The sequence below is a fragment of the Bombus pascuorum genome, chromosome 2 (assembly GCF_905332965.1).
Source record: "Bombus pascuorum chromosome 2, iyBomPasc1.1, whole genome shotgun sequence".
Taxonomy (NCBI): Eukaryota; Metazoa; Arthropoda; class Insecta; order Hymenoptera; family Apidae; genus Bombus; species Bombus pascuorum.
The window spans coordinates 2597466-2613946 of NC_083489.1; the positions used below are offsets into that span (position 1 = coordinate 2597466).

The following is a 16481-nucleotide window of genomic DNA, read 5'->3' on the forward strand; positions in this document are numbered from 1 at the left end:
TTATCGTAAATGTATGAATATTTATAAACACGCTGCAGAACGACGATTTTTAACACTTATCTACATTGACCTGCTTACTGTTTCTCACGATACTCCTATATATAACGAAATTTCAAAAACTTACTCTCCACGACCATCGTGGCGGACAATTTAGCTTCTCCAAGAGCATTTCTAGCGACCACGGTGTATGTACCAGCGTCTTCGGGTCTAACCTGAAGAATATCTATAGCCACGTATCCAAAGTCGTGATACATTTGAATTCTATTTGCTGCAGTGATAGATTTTCCATTGTGGTACCATTCGATCGTCATAGTTAAATCGCTCTGAGGTTCCACACGAGCCTCGAAATGAGCACGTTGACCTTCAACGATCTTGTTGGTACCCTTCAGGTTGCCCAAAAATCGTGGCGCTTGAGTTACTTGTGTTTCTTCTTGAACCTGTCGCGAATATCTGCTGGAATCTTCCAAAGTTTGAATCTTCTGAAGTCCGGTCGGATGTTGACTGTCATAGATGACATCGTTCTTGCTGATGACGCTCAGCTGAGCGGTTGTATGTGCTTCACCGACACGGTTGTATGCGCGGCAAGTGTATATACCAACGTCGTGAATCGTTACGTATTTGATGGTCAACGCAACGTAACCGAAGTTGAAGAATGTCGTGATCCGTGAACCTGAAGGAAAAATTTGCGTTCGCGTGATTGAAATTACCGAGATGTTGGATTTCTTGACACTTGGCATTGGAGAGTTTTGGAATTTGAAAATTCTATATTGGAATTTTGCATGAAAATTCAGAACATACATTTGGAGGGATTTCAAGGTCTTAGAATTTTGGAGTTATAGAATTTTAGTTCAATTTCTGTCGTAAAATTCTACAATTCCAGACTTTTGGGATTGAAAATTTTGGGATTATAGAATTCCACGATTTTGTAATTTGTAACTTTGTAATTATTTTTCTCTTTGAAACGACACGAATCTTACATCTTAACATTTCAGAACTACGATATTTTAACCTAAAATGGTCCTAAAATTTCATTGCTTTACCAATTTCAGAATCTTCAATTTTTAGCATCGAAAGATCGTAAGATTTTTAATTTTACAATCTCACAATCTTAGATTCTGATTGATGCTTTTCCATTCTATGATCTAAAAATTCTATAACTCCAAATATCATGTATATGAGTATAAAGGATTTATTAAATTACAATATGCAGCATACTTTGAGTACGCGATGCAACAGAATACGGAAAAAGATCCTACTTACTTGCTTCTACAGGGCGTCCGTCCTTGAGCCATTCGACTCTCAAATCAGAATCGCCGACTGGTTCTAGACGTGCTTCGAAATGAGCAAATCCGCCTTCTCGTATGTTGTTTTGATCCTTGATAGGAGATTTGAATTCCGGTGGGCTAGTCGGTTCAGGCTGTTGCTGTACGTATTTCTGGTGCATAGCCTGTTGATAGGCTTCCAATTCCTCGGCAGCCTCGATATACCTTTGTTGCTCGGGGATTCCCAGATCAGTAGTCACGCTTGTGCGTGCTGCAATGATCCAATAACACGTACAACGTAATTAAATATTCTTTCAAATACTATTATTCAACATATAGAGACGATGTTATTTCACGACATTTACCAAAGACACGAAGAGACGCGGAGCTGACGGCCTCTCCCAAGCGGTTCACAGCTCTGACAGTATAAGAACCGGCATCTTCAGCTCGTAGGTGCAATATATTGAGCGAGACGTACCCGAAGTTGAAGATGGTTGTGATTCTTGAGCCTAGGTATAATTATTATTCGTTAAAATCTTGATCGTCGATAAAATTTGTAAAAAGAGAAAACGTGAGAAATAACGAAAAGACAGATAAACAGAATTTATGTAAATATTCTTAATAATTAATTATATTGTATTAAATAATAAACTGTTAATTATTAAAAGTAACCTAGAAATCCTGGTGTCGTTAATAATTTGGATACATTGGAAATGTACTTACTAGCTGTGATTGGCCTGCCATCCTTGTACCACTCCACTTTCATCGTGGGATCGCTTACAGGTGTCAGTTGCGCTTCAAAATGAGCGTTACGACCTTCCTGTAGCTCTCCTAGATCCTGGAGTGGTCGGATGAAGGCCGGCCGCTGTGAAGAGATCTCCTCCACACTCTCCTGCCTTTGATACTTGCTGTAATCCTCGAGCTGTTGAATATATTGAAGGCTGTCGGGGTGTTGGCTAGCCTGTTCGATTGTTGCGCGTGCTACAATGAGATTTTTTTTTATTTAACATTGTCACGATTTTCTGATCTCGAGAGAACATTGGAAGCTTCCGGATCGTGAACACAGAGAGATAGGAAATTTAAGTAAATAACGAAAACTCACGTGTCACGCTGAGGGTAGCTCGAGATTCGGCGACTCCGGTCGAACTCACGACGCGGCATAAATATTCGCCGCTGTCTTGAAGAACGATGCTAATTAAGTCGAGAGAGATGAAGCCAAATCGGAAGATAGAAGTCGCACGGGAACCTAAAGTCGATAGATACGATACGATAAAATTGATAAACTGAAAGATTTCAAGTTCAAAGGTTCGAGACTTTGAAGTTTTAAAAATTTGAAGATTAACAAATTTAAAAGTTTGGAATTCCGAACATACGAGGATTCAACGATTCAAACATTGAAATATTGAACGATCTCTGCAACGTTACATTAGCATTTCAAGAAAGTTACTTACTCGCATCAAGAGCTCGTCCATTGACGTACCACTCTACCCTCATGGTGGGATCGCCCACCGGTTCGATTCTGGCCTCGAAGTGAATTCGTCCACCCTCGATCTGATGGACGTCCTTCAATGGTATGATGAAACGTGGTGGTGGATAAACTCTATCTTCCTCGGGTGGAGGCAAATATGGCTTGGCGCGTTCCACGTGTCTCAAATAAATCACTTCGGGGCCAGGCGCTGGTCTGTAATCGATTTTATCATTACCTCCAGTCTTTATAAACGAGATATAAATTTCATTAAAACCCTACCATCAATTTCCTTTGGTTTGCATAAAAATAAAATTATAATATTTTAATATCTCGTTTGGTCAAATTTTAACGTTGGATTTCAAAATCCAATATCATATAATTATATTATTATTAAACATAATGTGTTAGAAAATAAACGAATACGATGTTTAAATAGCAATTAACTTTATACAAATAGAATAGAAACTTACTCTGGTTCGATGACTTTCGTCGGTCGGGGTAAGTTCAGGCGTCTTGGTTCGGGGGCTACTCCTTTCGGTGTTTCCACGAAGAGCCGTGCTCGGGTGGCGGTAGAGCCAGCTACATTCTGCGCCGTGCACTGGTACCAAGCGGCATCTGACATTTTTGCGTAGGGTATATCTAAAGTTGATGCTCCGCTACCATCCGTTGAAATACGCACATCCGGTCCAGGTGTTATCGGCACTCCATCCTATGTTAACAGATATCGAGAAAATTTATTTTTATCGCTTCCCATTCTCTCATTTTTATTTTTTATTTTTTTTTTTCACGTCCATTCGACGTTCGACATTGTTATTCAAAGCATAGCATAAACAATATCGCAAGAAACCTCGCCCACAGATGTAAAAAGGCTCGGTTTCTGGCGAATTTAATTTTCGTTTCATCTCTAAGAATAAGTCAGGATTTTTTAGAATTTGTTATTTCAATTTAATCGAACCATCTTTTAAAACCGACATCGACAAAGAATTGTAGCTTTCGAATGAAGAATTTTATCTTCGAGGAAAACCAGCGTGTGTTAATTTTTAAACGCTAATTAACTCACCTTCTGCCAGGTGATACGCGGTACAGGAGTGCCAACCGCACGAGCCATAAAAACAACCGGTTCTCCCTCTTTTACATTCGTCGTTGTGAATCGTTCCACGAATTTTGGCGCGACAACTTGTTCTTTCTCGATCACGTTCAAGTTACACTGGAACGAGGTTTCGCCAGCCTTGTTCCTAGCGACACAGGTCACGACGCCGGCGTCCGCGCGGCTCACGTTCGTGATCATCAATGAATTATTACCAGACTCGTTCACGAGGATCTTGTGGGTCAGGTCGTTGACTACTTGTTGACCGTTTATGTACCATGTCACCTCGGGATACGGACGGCCGGTTACGCGACAGTCAAACCTGAAAGTCACGTGTTATTCTTCCATGTGATTCTTAATTTCTTCATTTTGAGAATTGTCTCTACGTAGAGAGGAATGGTAGGGCGATGTAAAAGTGGAAAGTAGGTAAAGATAGAGTAACATAGAGCAGTATAATGAATACTATCCTATTTTATAGAATGCTATATTTTATAACTGGTACCATATTTTATCTACTAATAACAGAAAATTGGCCAGCAATTTTTTTAAATTTATTAGCAAATAATAAAATATTGGTCCAATTGTTAATTAACCAATGGTAGAAATATTCTTCTGTGTTCTTTTTAGGATTTTAAATTTCTGTCAGATGGATAACATTTTTCTCGCAACGCTAAATGAAAAGTAGACATTACACAAAGACAGTAAGTGTCAATTTTTATGGAGCATATTTTCACACACCCCGCAAGATTTTTAAGTTGTAGGAAAACCGAAAGTAATAACGATAACGGACTAAAGAATCTGTTTCGTCCGGTGATTCTTTGCGTAGCCTGGAATCTATCCCTCGGTCGAGGCTGCCACTTGCTACTTCAACGCAATTAATTGGATCGCAATAATCCTAAGGGACTGTCATAGAACGAGGCTTTCTGATTTATCGTTAAGGCCGTTAAATGGCACAAAACATCCTCGAGTCGAGAGGTTCCTTATGGTTATAGCTCCAGCAGTTAAAAATTGGGAATTCAACCCGCAAGCGACCAGTGGTGAGGCAATCTCCAGCGAGCAAGAGTTTTCCTTTGCAACAACATCACCGGACTTCACTGGATCCGACTACAGATTAGTCGACGTCTCCTGACTGGTTCATCGACTTTAGAACAGTCAACGTCTCTTTACCGGGTTTTCGCCCTTCAATCATCTACCTACTTAACTTATACCTTATGCACCAGCGTAACTATCCTCTTTACAAAGTTGTTGCAAATATATACTATCTTTGAATTGTTAACCAAGCGTTATACTAATTCAATCTGATCTGATAATCGATCTGTTCGTGGCGTCGATTGTGAAATCGTAACGGGAATTTACGACTCCCGTTGACGCGCTTCCTAGCGATCGCGTCTCCCCGCGACTGGTCGATAGAACAGCAAGTATACATAGCACGAATATTGAAGACACATATTTTCCTACCATTGTTGTAAGATTTTTTAAATTCTAAAAAATAATTAATGTAATTAAAAATAATTATGTACCTGGTCATTTTTCCTTCGGTGGCATCGCGATCGGTGCACGTGCGAACGAAATTCGGCGGCAATACTTTTCCAGAGTCGGACTCGCCAGTTGTTTCAACTTGCTGAGTTTTGATCGTTTCTCTTGGAGCTTGATAGGCCTGATCTACTTGATCGCTGGATTCAATCGCCAGATATGCAGAGCTGACGGTGCAACCCTGAGGATTTTCCGAGAGCAAAGTATAATGGCCACTGTCTTCCGGCAGGGCGACTCTGATCCTCAAGGTAGCTTGCTGATTCGAGTGGCTCATTTCCACGCGTTGTGATTCGCGGATCCTCTGACCGTTTTTGAACCAAGTTAACTGAAATAAAAAGTGGAATTGCTTAGAAAATTATTTTAATAAATGTATTTAAGCAACGTCGTTCTTTATAATTTTCTAAATAGATCGAAGACGTTTATGCAAATTCATATCGCGAGAATAAGCGAAGAAATTAAAATTAACTGTTTGATTCTTTAAATGTTATAGTGAAATTATAATAATATCGTAAAACTAAATTATGATTCGAGTGGCTTATTTCCACGCGTTGTGATTCGCGGATTCTCTGACCGTTTTTGAACCAAGTTAATTGAAATAAAAAGTGGAATTGCATAGAGAATTATTTTAATAAATATATTTAAACAACATTGTTCTTTATAATTTTCTAAATAGATCGAAGACGTTTATGCAAATTCATATCGCGAGAATAAGCCAAGAAATTAAAATTAATTGTTTGATTCTTTAAATGTTATAGTAAAATTATAATAATATCATAAAATTAAATTATGATTATTATTTTATTCGTAAGCTAAAGAAAGAAAACCTGAATGAAGACTTGCTATTATAATGAAACGTTCTGTACATTTTTGCATGTTACGTGCATTCCGTATATTTTTGCACATTTGAGTTTGCCATAAACGCATAAACATCCTCTGCTGACTCGTGTCTTTCCATTCTCTTATTTCTTACGATGGTTTAGTTTTTCTCTTTGTTCTTCGATTTCATTCGAAATCTATCGAAATACACACGTCTTTTCGTTCTGTTCTTTAGAGAAATCAAGTCTCCTAAATTAAAATCTTTAGAGAAATATACCACATCTCAAATATTAAATAACGAAAAATTCAAAGACGCGAACAAATTAAAAACGTCATCAGCTTACTCTTGGTTTCGGATTTCCCGAGATCTTCGCAGTGAAAACGGCATCGGATCCCTCGACAAGCTTCGAGTTTCTGGGCTTCTGCGTGATTTGCGGAGGTGCAACCGGTCCCAGACTACGATCTACCACCGTCGAAATCTGCACGTCGGATTCGCCCACGAAACGACGAGTAATCGACTCTCGAAACTCCGTTTCCCGCAGCAGTCTGTATTCGAAAGTGTCCACCTGCAAATTAGTCATACTATTATTTTTCGTTCAACCATAAATCAAAAAAAAGTTCCCAAGAGATAAATTTCTTCTATATGTATATTTGTTTCTTATGCTTTTTTTTGTTGTTCTTATATTTCTTCGTATATATATATATCTGTCCTTGAATAAATGGATAAAATAGCAACCTTGAAATCTTCGCTGCTGATGGAAGTTCCGTTAACGTAGCTTCGTTTATCGATCGTTTGTTGATAACTACGTTGTTGAACGCTTTGTGTTCCTGTTTGAGACTTCTGTTCGGTGGACTGGAAGGTCTGAGAATATTCCTTCCTGAAACCCATCTGTTGTTGTTGTGGAGGTCCAAATCCTTCTGGTTGAATGTAAACGGAGCAGATTGCTTCGCCTAAAAAAAGAAAAGAAAAATACGGTGTTATAATATTTCAATTTCATTTCTATTTATTCAATGAATAATTTCTCAAAGAATATTTTTATATTCATTTATTCGTAGAATGAAGAGTTAATGCGTATCACTGGCCAACTCCAAGCGGCATAGAAAATCTTAATATAAATCATGTAATCATAGAAAGTATCTTCTTATTCACGGATAAAAGCAGAACTTAATGGAATGTTTGTTTTTATAGACTTGCACTCGGCATACGTAATGAAAGTTTCAATTATAAAACTCTAATAAACGTTTATGATTGCGATCTACTATATAACCGAGGTAAAACTCTCCTCAGTACGAAATGGCAATTTAATTCTATCCAGTTTTAGTCTACGTATCTATATTTCGAAATAATTTAACAAGCACTCTAGTGGAAAAGAACACGTGAAACTCTTTCATTAATTGGAACACTGATTTTTTAATACTACCACGAGCTATACATCGGCTAGAATAGAATTGTACGTTGAAGATATTTGAGAAACAGCCTTACCGTATTGATTTTTAGCACTGCACGTGTATTCACCCTCGTCCCCAGGACCAATTTGGTTAATTTGAAGCGTGACCGCTCCGGTCTTCTCGTCGTAAGACATTCGAATTTTCCATGATTCCAACAACGGCGCACCTTTGTGCGTCCAGGATACCGTGGGCTTTGGATTTCCTCGGACACGTCCCTCGAAAATCGCGTTTCCACCCTGCGCGAATCTGGCGTTCTTAAAGATCTGTTCGAAGACCGGCGGCGATGGATCGCCGGGTCTGCCGGTAAATCTGTAACGAGGATTATGAGAGATTTAATTTTAATTTAAATTCTATGTCGATTAATTGTCGTGTAACATTAAATGAAATTCTGGTAAATTCTGGTAAAAATAAATGGAGTTTATTTTCATTTCTGAAGACTTCAAACATTTGACTTGAACGATAATTGCGTTATATCAGGTTGTCCGAAAAGTTTCTTTCGTTTTATGAGAAAATAATAGACACAAGGTTTTTTGTTTTACATTATTTTGTCGAATTACGTACGATCCATTTTCTTCTGTTGAGATAAACATTCCACAATTGTTTGAATTGTTGTAAAAAACAGGTTTGCGAAAGAAAGACACTCTTCGGACAATATAATAGAGATATCGATTGGTATTTAATTTTTAGAATTTCCTTTAAAATTTCGAATATTTTCAAGCTTTTAGTAACCATAAAGAAATTAGAAAATCACATAAATCTACACAAACAATTCAATTTACTCGAAATGGGATAATTCCCATTTAATTATCCGAATCTTTTACAATTCTTAAAATCAATTGTCGATAATTCTCAAATATCCTAAGTGAAATAGCACGAAGTGATTTCTCAAAGGAAGGAGAAATATTTTTTCAAATAAATGGGAAAATACTCACGTTGGTACCGTGGGCGTCGTCTGCATCACAATCTCCCCTTGAACTATAAACAACAAAAGAAACAAGATATGAATCCTGCGTACATCTTCACGTAAAAATAAAAGGTTGACATAATGTTAACGTTAATTCGATCGATTTTATAAACAGCGGTTTTATTTTCAATTTTCTTTCCTACGTATACGTCGTTAAATAATCTCGTCCTCGATCGTTCGAACGAAAGAAAAATGCATTACGAAGCTTTCGCCTAGTTTTTCTCCACGTTGGTCACTTTTATTTCTGTTTATGGGATGCTTGTTACTGCTACATTTCCTCTCGTTCCCCCTAACTGGGCCAGAACGAGTCGAGGAAACGAACCGTTGCGTTGACGCCGTTTTCTTCTCTGTCGCCGTCACGCGCAATGCCGACCGTGCACCTTTTTTACACACTTATCTACACTGAAACTCGGTGCAATTAAGTCAATTTGCTAATTAAGCACGGGGCCCCGTTGACGCGAAATACTTGTGACCCGTGAACGTATTTACATTATTTTTGACATTTCGCGTTCAACTTTTCTCAAGCGAGTAATTTTTGGAACAATGCGAATAATATAACACCTTTATCGTCATATCTTTTATTTTAAATGATTCGATGTTTCTTCAAATTTCTAATTGTGTCACGCGAGATAGGTACAAATATTTGTTGAAGTGTTGCCATCGAATGTAACGGTATTTCTTATGGAATTTTTAGAATTCTCCACAAATCTATCCAGTTACAGTTGAATCAGCTAAACTCGACAAAATTAGATAGAAACGTTATTTTGAAAATCATAAAGATAAATAACTTTAGTCCTCTATAGGCAAGATGAAATAATTACTTTTAAGCGTAGTTTCTTTGATTTTCTGAATATCCAGAAAATCTAAAAAAATCTAAATTCTGTTGTACACATCAATGTCTGTATTATATAACCTGTATATCATAACGTGTCCAGCTCTTTTAACTCTTCTCAATAAAAGTAAAAGCCCAGAGAGAAAGAACTCGAGAACGGAGTCTCGATCTTTTTACGGGAGGTCAAATTTTCTTAATTCTTCGATATAGGAAAACCTACATCGTCTTAAGACAAACGTTTTAATCTTTCTTGGAGAAAAGTAAAACTTGAAAGGAGAGAAATTGAAGATTAAAGTTTTCCAGTCTGTCTATACAGGATTAAATCTGCTTAATTCTTCGACGTAATAAAACAATAAAATCTGTTGAAGAATATTGTTATAATAAATCGACATGGAAAAGGCATCGTACATAAAAAAATGGTACTATCGAAAGAAATCAGTTAGCAGCATAAAATTCGATATCTTCCAACTTCACATCCTACTTTTTCACATAAAAATACTTTATATCCGTGCAACGTAAAATTTCTCTAACGGTTGCCACTAAAAATCCGAATTTATAACACGAAACCGTTTCGTATACAACCGTCGTTATGACACACTGTTAGTTATTCGTTCGCCAATTCCTGGATTAAGTAATTTCATCGTTCCACGAGCTGGAAAGCGTCTGAATCATCGGCAACATCTGCGCCATTTCACCAGCAAACGCGCGAGGAAAAATAAAGGATCGCTTTTCTGACCTCGTAATTTCGCGTGTTCTCTTTTTACTAAGCAGCATCGTTCAACTCTCACGAACTAAAGGACTCTTTCGATCGAAATTACGCGGGCAACGCGTCCGACGATTAAACGGGCGCCAGCTACAGGAAATTAATTGACAGCAGCTAGACGGGAACGCGACGAAAATAAACTTCCGACAACAATCTCGACGACCGCCGCTTAAACCACTTTCGTTATCACGGTTAAAGCACCCGAGTGGATTCTAGAAGCGGTGACGCGATCGTTCAGAAATTCGAACCATGTTTAAGCGGGATGCATCGCGCAATAAATCCGAGAAAAGGGAAGAAGCTTGTGAGAAAGCGCGGAGACGTGACGCTGCGATTATTTTCGCTGCAAATAGTTTTTTTTTCAATATTTTGTTATTATATTTATTACTGCGAAATATCACCACCGTGTGCTGTTCACAGTAGAATTTGTCTTTAGAAATATTCACTGTTACCGGAGAGTAATTGTATAATTTTTTTTTAATACGACGTAATTTAGTTGCAACGTTCTAAATAAAAATACCCGTGTCGATCTCGCAGTTTTTGTTATTAGAATTAACTTGTAGGATTTTTTGTCTTTAGAAATATTCGCTGAGAGTAATCGTATAGTTGTTCAATTTGTTTTAAAATACGATGTAATTTAGTTGCAACGTTCTAAATGAAAATACCCGTGTCGATTTCGCAGTTTTTGTTATTAGAATTAACGTGTAGGATTTTTTGTCTTTAGAAATATTCGCTGAGAGTAATCGTATAGTTGTTCAATTTGTTTTAAAATACGATGTAATTTAGTTGCAACGTTCTAAATAAAAATACACGTGTCGATTTCGCAGTTTTTGTTATTAGAATTAACGTGTAGGATTTTTTGTCTTTAGAAATATTCGCTGAGAGTAATCGTATAGCTGTTTAATTTTTTTTTACACGATGTAATTTAGTTACAACGTTCTAAATAAAAATACACGTGTCGATCTCGCAGTTTTTGTTATTAGAATTAATGTGTAAGATTTTTCATTATGAGGATGTGCAGTGGTATAATGACGTGAGATGGCTGACTTTTAAAAGTTAAGCTGCAATTACAGGATTAACACTAGAACTACCACACCAGTGAAATTGACTGGTTTTACAATTTTATTTTTAAATTCCTACTTCGTGTTATATTTTTTCCCGCAATGATGTAATGACTTTCGCAACGATAACTAAAAGAATATTATAATGAGTTTTATTTTGTTTTTTATGTATTCAAACTGAAAATAACTTTGTATCAAGGTTACTTATATCAATACCAGTCACAATAACAGGTACTTGTCAAAGTGTAAAAGGGTCCTGCAATCTGTTTATCGAACTCCAATTGACCAGTTTCCTCGTTTTCTACAATTTCCCACACGTTTTTACAATTTTTTCCGCGCATCATTCGATATGACGATATCAGTTATCAAGAAAATTCCGGATCGATCGCTAGATGCTAACTACTAGAAATACCACGCCAATCAAAATGACTGGTTCTACAATTTTACAAATATGTCAACCCCCTTTTAGGGATCATAGTCCCACATAGATTAATAATACTAAAAATGTACTACATAACATGGAATTGCTTCTGTACGAAAGTAATAAACCAATAAATATAAAAATATTCTATTATTACGTATTTTTTAGACCAGCCATTTTCACTGGTTCTACAATTTTATAAATGTGTCAACCCCCGTTTAGGGATCATAGTCCCAGATAGATTAATAATACTAAAAATGTACTACATAACATGGAATTGCTTCTGTACGAAAGCAATAAATCAATAAATATAAAAATATTCTATTATTACGTATTTTTTAAAGACCAGTCATTTTCACTGGTTTTGATAGAAATAGCTTTGTGTTAGCTATCGGTAGTTCTAGTGTTAACACGAAGATGTATTATTATTATGTATTATTATTATAATTATTTATATTTTTAATGCTTATTAGTACACTGCGAATTTTTATTATAATTATTCATCGCAAGTCGAAGACTATAAAAATGGACAGAATGCATATAATATGCAGAAATGTATAAAATATCTAAAGTAGTATAGTTTATGACATTTAGTAGATGAAACACGTATACTTAAGTTCTAATTTCTTTAGGTTTATCCACAAACATTGACATTTGCGCAAACATCAACAGTCAATCATCAAATCGAGGTTAAGTTCTTCTCATTAATTTACACATTTCAATGACATTGTAGATACCTTAGAGCAAGAATATAAGTTCGGATGAAGTGTTGTTTGCATTTAACGAACGAGTAGCATAGTCTCGTTTGGAGTAGATGACATTTTTGAGCGTTTGATATTGTAATCTGATAAAGTTCGACAGACATTACGTGGAAGAAGAGCGTCAGAATGTCAAGGTAAAATAGGGACTTGGAGCACCTGGTATTAAAAAACACGAAAGATAACGAATCCATGTTTGTTTTATCAACTGTGGAGTTCCAAGAGATGACTAATAATCTTTAAAAAACATAGAACCATCGATCGAACGAAGAATCGGAAGACAATCTGATCGACTCTTTTCGATTTTTTAATTTTATCACTCAGCTACATGATCACGTTTAATGTTTCAGGGGAACAAATTATTTGCTGCTATATATTTATTTGTTACAAGAAAATACCATAAAGAATTGTATAAAAATTGAAAAAATAATGCTCCTAATCTCCTTCTTTTTCTCTACTTTCCAACTTCCGAAGATAATTTTCTTAGCTGATCAGTCGATCGTTCGATCTCTTATTTTATATGTCGAACATTTTGTAATTTGATTGGATAAAAGTATCTATCGAACAGTCTAGCAAGCATTTCAAACCGCTTCTATTCATCCACAGATTATTCGAAGATGTTCACTGTTCTTTAACGTAAAATAACAATGGACTACAGATTTAACAATTAAACCACATCGATTATTTCTCTGTCTTTGAAAATATTTATAAATGTTTATTGCAAACGACAGTGAAACGTGGGTGGAGTGGATTTGCTCGAAGAAAAGATTCCTACGTTCAATATCATCTCAAGATAGGGTCCTATTGTCGTTTAATGAACGAACAAGCACACATCTATTAAAAGTTCAAGTTAAGCTACAAACACGAACTCTCTTAGTCACGAGAAAATGTGACTTCGTAACTTATGCCACCCAGAGTATGCAAATCGATCGTCTGGAGGCGAAATAAAAATATGCAACCTGAAATCCATCAACGCGTGCGTTTCACAAGGAGCCATTCATAACCTAGTTGGGAGGAGTCATAAGTTCACGTATGCGAAGTACGTTCTCGGTCAAAAGTCTTGAAAGAGCAGATTTAACGAAATAATACTCTAAATGTTAATATTAATTTTTAATACCATTTTTACATTCCTCGTACGGTTACGAGCGACTAAAATCAAATTAATTTCATTAATTTAATTAACATCGATTAAAATCAAAAGTTTGAATTGACTTGGGCTGTTTGATTTGCGGCTATTTAGCTTTAATTTATATTTCATATTTTATGTGATAGAGATCAAGTAATTAATCTCTTCAGGGTTAACTATGCTGTAACGATACTATTGAGGATTAATATTAGGTTGTCCGAAAAGTTTCTTTCGTTTGATAAGGAAATAATAGACGCACAGTGTTTTTTGTTTTATATTAGTTTGTTGAATTATGCACGAGCGTAATAATAGAAATAGAACGAAATGGATCATACCTAATTCAATAAAATAATATAAAATAGAAATTGTTCTTCATCACCTTATAAAACGAAAGAAACTTTTCGGACAACCTAATCCAACTACTAGGTTTTGATAAGACCTATGATTGATATTAAAGATACTATTAAATATTATTTAAGTATTGGTAAACGCTAAATTTTGTTGTAATCAAATATTTAGATCATATCTATGAGAAATCTGAACGTGCAAAGACGTACGCCAAGATATTAAAAAGTCCCATAATATTTAAAAATTCAAACAAATCTCTATTTAGCTTCCATTCTTTTAACCGCGTTTCTGGCCTCGTTAATATTCATCAGCTTTCGAGTCTACCGAAATAATGAACACATCATCAGTCTAACATTTCCTTATCACCGAAAATACCAGACAAGATAAAATTCCTCCGTATCTCTGTCACCAATTATCAAAATTATTGCAAAGTGATTCAAGGTACCTGCAATCGTCTCCAGCTTTATAAACAAAGACGTACATACGTATATGCGTTTAACATAGATAAAAACGAAGAGACGCTGAAGAAAAGAAAGATCGGTACCATTCTCGTTTGAGACAGGGAAGATGGGGGCGAGTGAGGGACAAAGACAGACGAAAACAGAAAGAAACGCACGAAGAAGCGAGAGAAAGAGAGAGAGAGAGAGAGAGAGAGAGAGAGAGAGAGAGAAGGACGTAACGTGGTCGGATAACCGCGGGATCCTATTTTTGCATCCAGATGGGGATCGCGTTACCGTGAGCCATTTTAGGAGCAACTATCTTTGCGCGGCGCCCAGCGCCGCGACGCGTCTCCACCGGCCGGACTACATGCACCTCGACCAATCGCCGTGGACGTTACGCAAAGCCAGTCACTGACCAAAATAAAACAGCTCCAAACGCTGTTATCCCGCCCCTTCTAACCCTCCTTGTCCTTATAGTTGAGCATCTTTCTCTCTTTCTTAGCGGTTGGACAGTCTCTCTGTCTTTGAAAATATTTATAAATGTTTATTGCAAACGACAGTGAAACGTGGGTGGAGTGAATTTGCTCGAAGAGAAGATTCCTATGGTTTCGATGAATGTTTAACGTGGTGGGATATTCGAGGGTTACTTTTCGTGTTTTTCGTTCATGGTCGATGTAGGCTGATCATCATTTTCTGTCTGTTCCTCGGTTGACTGATCGATTGTTGGGTCAGGTTATTGTTTACGACCTCGACTGACAGCCGCTGACGTCTCGATCAGCTGATTTCGAGGGGCGATGCTGTTCTTTTGAATGGTAGGAAGAGGCTCGGTTCTTCGCTTAGCTTCGGTTTGCCGAGGTTTCGCTATTGTTGGGCAAGTGACCATGCGTGTTATTCAGATACGTAGGTGAAGAGAATGATTTTTTTAGAAGCTGATCTGCCGAGGTTTGAGCATGGTTAGATCGTTATGAAAATTATTTTGCATTATTTTGATGGAGGAAGAGGAATTGTTTAAGGGTCCACTTTACATTTTATGTACATTTAACGCAAAAGTCATAATTTTGTATATGGATCTCTATATGTTTTTATGTGTGTACGTACTATGTGGGTCATGCTTGATACAAAAAATCGTAAATAGGTGAACGAGAAGGGTTCTTTGTGACGACTAAACTCTTAAACTGATGTATATATCTATGCACCAAGTTAGTTTTGTCTTTGATTGAAATATATGAAATCGGTGAACGAAAAGGTATTTTTTAAGGCTGAGTCGTTTGATATATATCTAATACGAAGCGAATATTTTTCGTCTAGCAACTTTTGTACCCTGATTCGTATTTACGTTGAAACTTAATTTGATATTTAATTGAAAATATAATAGAAATAGGCGAAGGGAAAGAAATTTTTTTTTAAACGTTGATCTTAAATTTGACGTTTGGTCAAAGTACATACTCCTATGTAAGTACTCGTATGCAGATATCTATGCGCTTTACGCTATTAAGTAGTTATTCTTAGGTAGGTGCGATCTCTTTAAGTTAGGTACAGTTAGCAGGAAGTGACGTGGCTGATTAATTGACATCTGGATGGGCGCTTTAACTTCTAGGCTGCTAATTATACAGATTCTTAGTTAAATCGGTAAAATTGGTTTGCACTGTACAAAAACACTTTACAAGACATTGTTTATTATTATTTCGATCTTAACGAGCTAGTTAAAAAACCTAAGCACAAAGAGAGTATGTATATGAATGTAAATTATACGGTTGTAATAAAAATGTAGTTCACTCGAGTAAAGGTGTCAGAATATATTTGAATTCATTTTAGAGTCTGTTAGATTAATCTCTAATTAGCAGTATCAAAATCAAATTTTTAGATAGAAACTAGAGAGAAATCGAATTTAGAGCATCGTAATAAACATTCGATTTAGTTGCTAATTGTAACCTATTAATATATATATATATATATGTTTATCTTAACATCATCTGTGACCTAATCTAAAACTCAAGCATAAATAAATCCATGAATTTAACATCGTATATATGTAACGAATAAATTCATTCAAGCTGGATATCCTACAACTCGTTGAAACTTTTTCTAGACGCTACATTATTCTCATTACGGTATAACTACATACAGTGTACTAATCGAAATGAATTTATGCAACA

General features: G+C 36.3%; 1 protein-coding gene across 2 annotated transcripts in view; it reads right to left on the minus strand.

Annotated features, from left to right (window-relative positions):
- LOC132904734 (titin) overlaps window positions 1-16481 on the minus strand; it is a 239841-nt gene that overhangs the window by 107758 nt on the left and 115602 nt on the right. For both annotated transcript variants that reach the window (XM_060955452.1, XM_060955451.1), the window contains 13 exons: window positions 8548-8590; window positions 7650-7924; window positions 6903-7117; window positions 6511-6732; window positions 5338-5675; window positions 3791-4139; window positions 3201-3439; window positions 2714-2943; window positions 2365-2508; window positions 1986-2243; window positions 1628-1771; window positions 1261-1533; window positions 125-670 (listed from right to left, as the gene is read on the minus strand). In XM_060955452.1, the coding sequence (XP_060811435.1) occupies window positions 125-670; window positions 1261-1533; window positions 1628-1771; window positions 1986-2243; window positions 2365-2508; window positions 2714-2943; window positions 3201-3439; window positions 3791-4139; window positions 5338-5675; window positions 6511-6732; window positions 6903-7117; window positions 7650-7924; window positions 8548-8590 (3276 nt within the window). The remainder of the gene's footprint in view (window positions 1-124; window positions 671-1260; window positions 1534-1627; window positions 1772-1985; window positions 2244-2364; window positions 2509-2713; window positions 2944-3200; window positions 3440-3790; window positions 4140-5337; window positions 5676-6510; window positions 6733-6902; window positions 7118-7649; window positions 7925-8547; window positions 8591-16481) is intronic.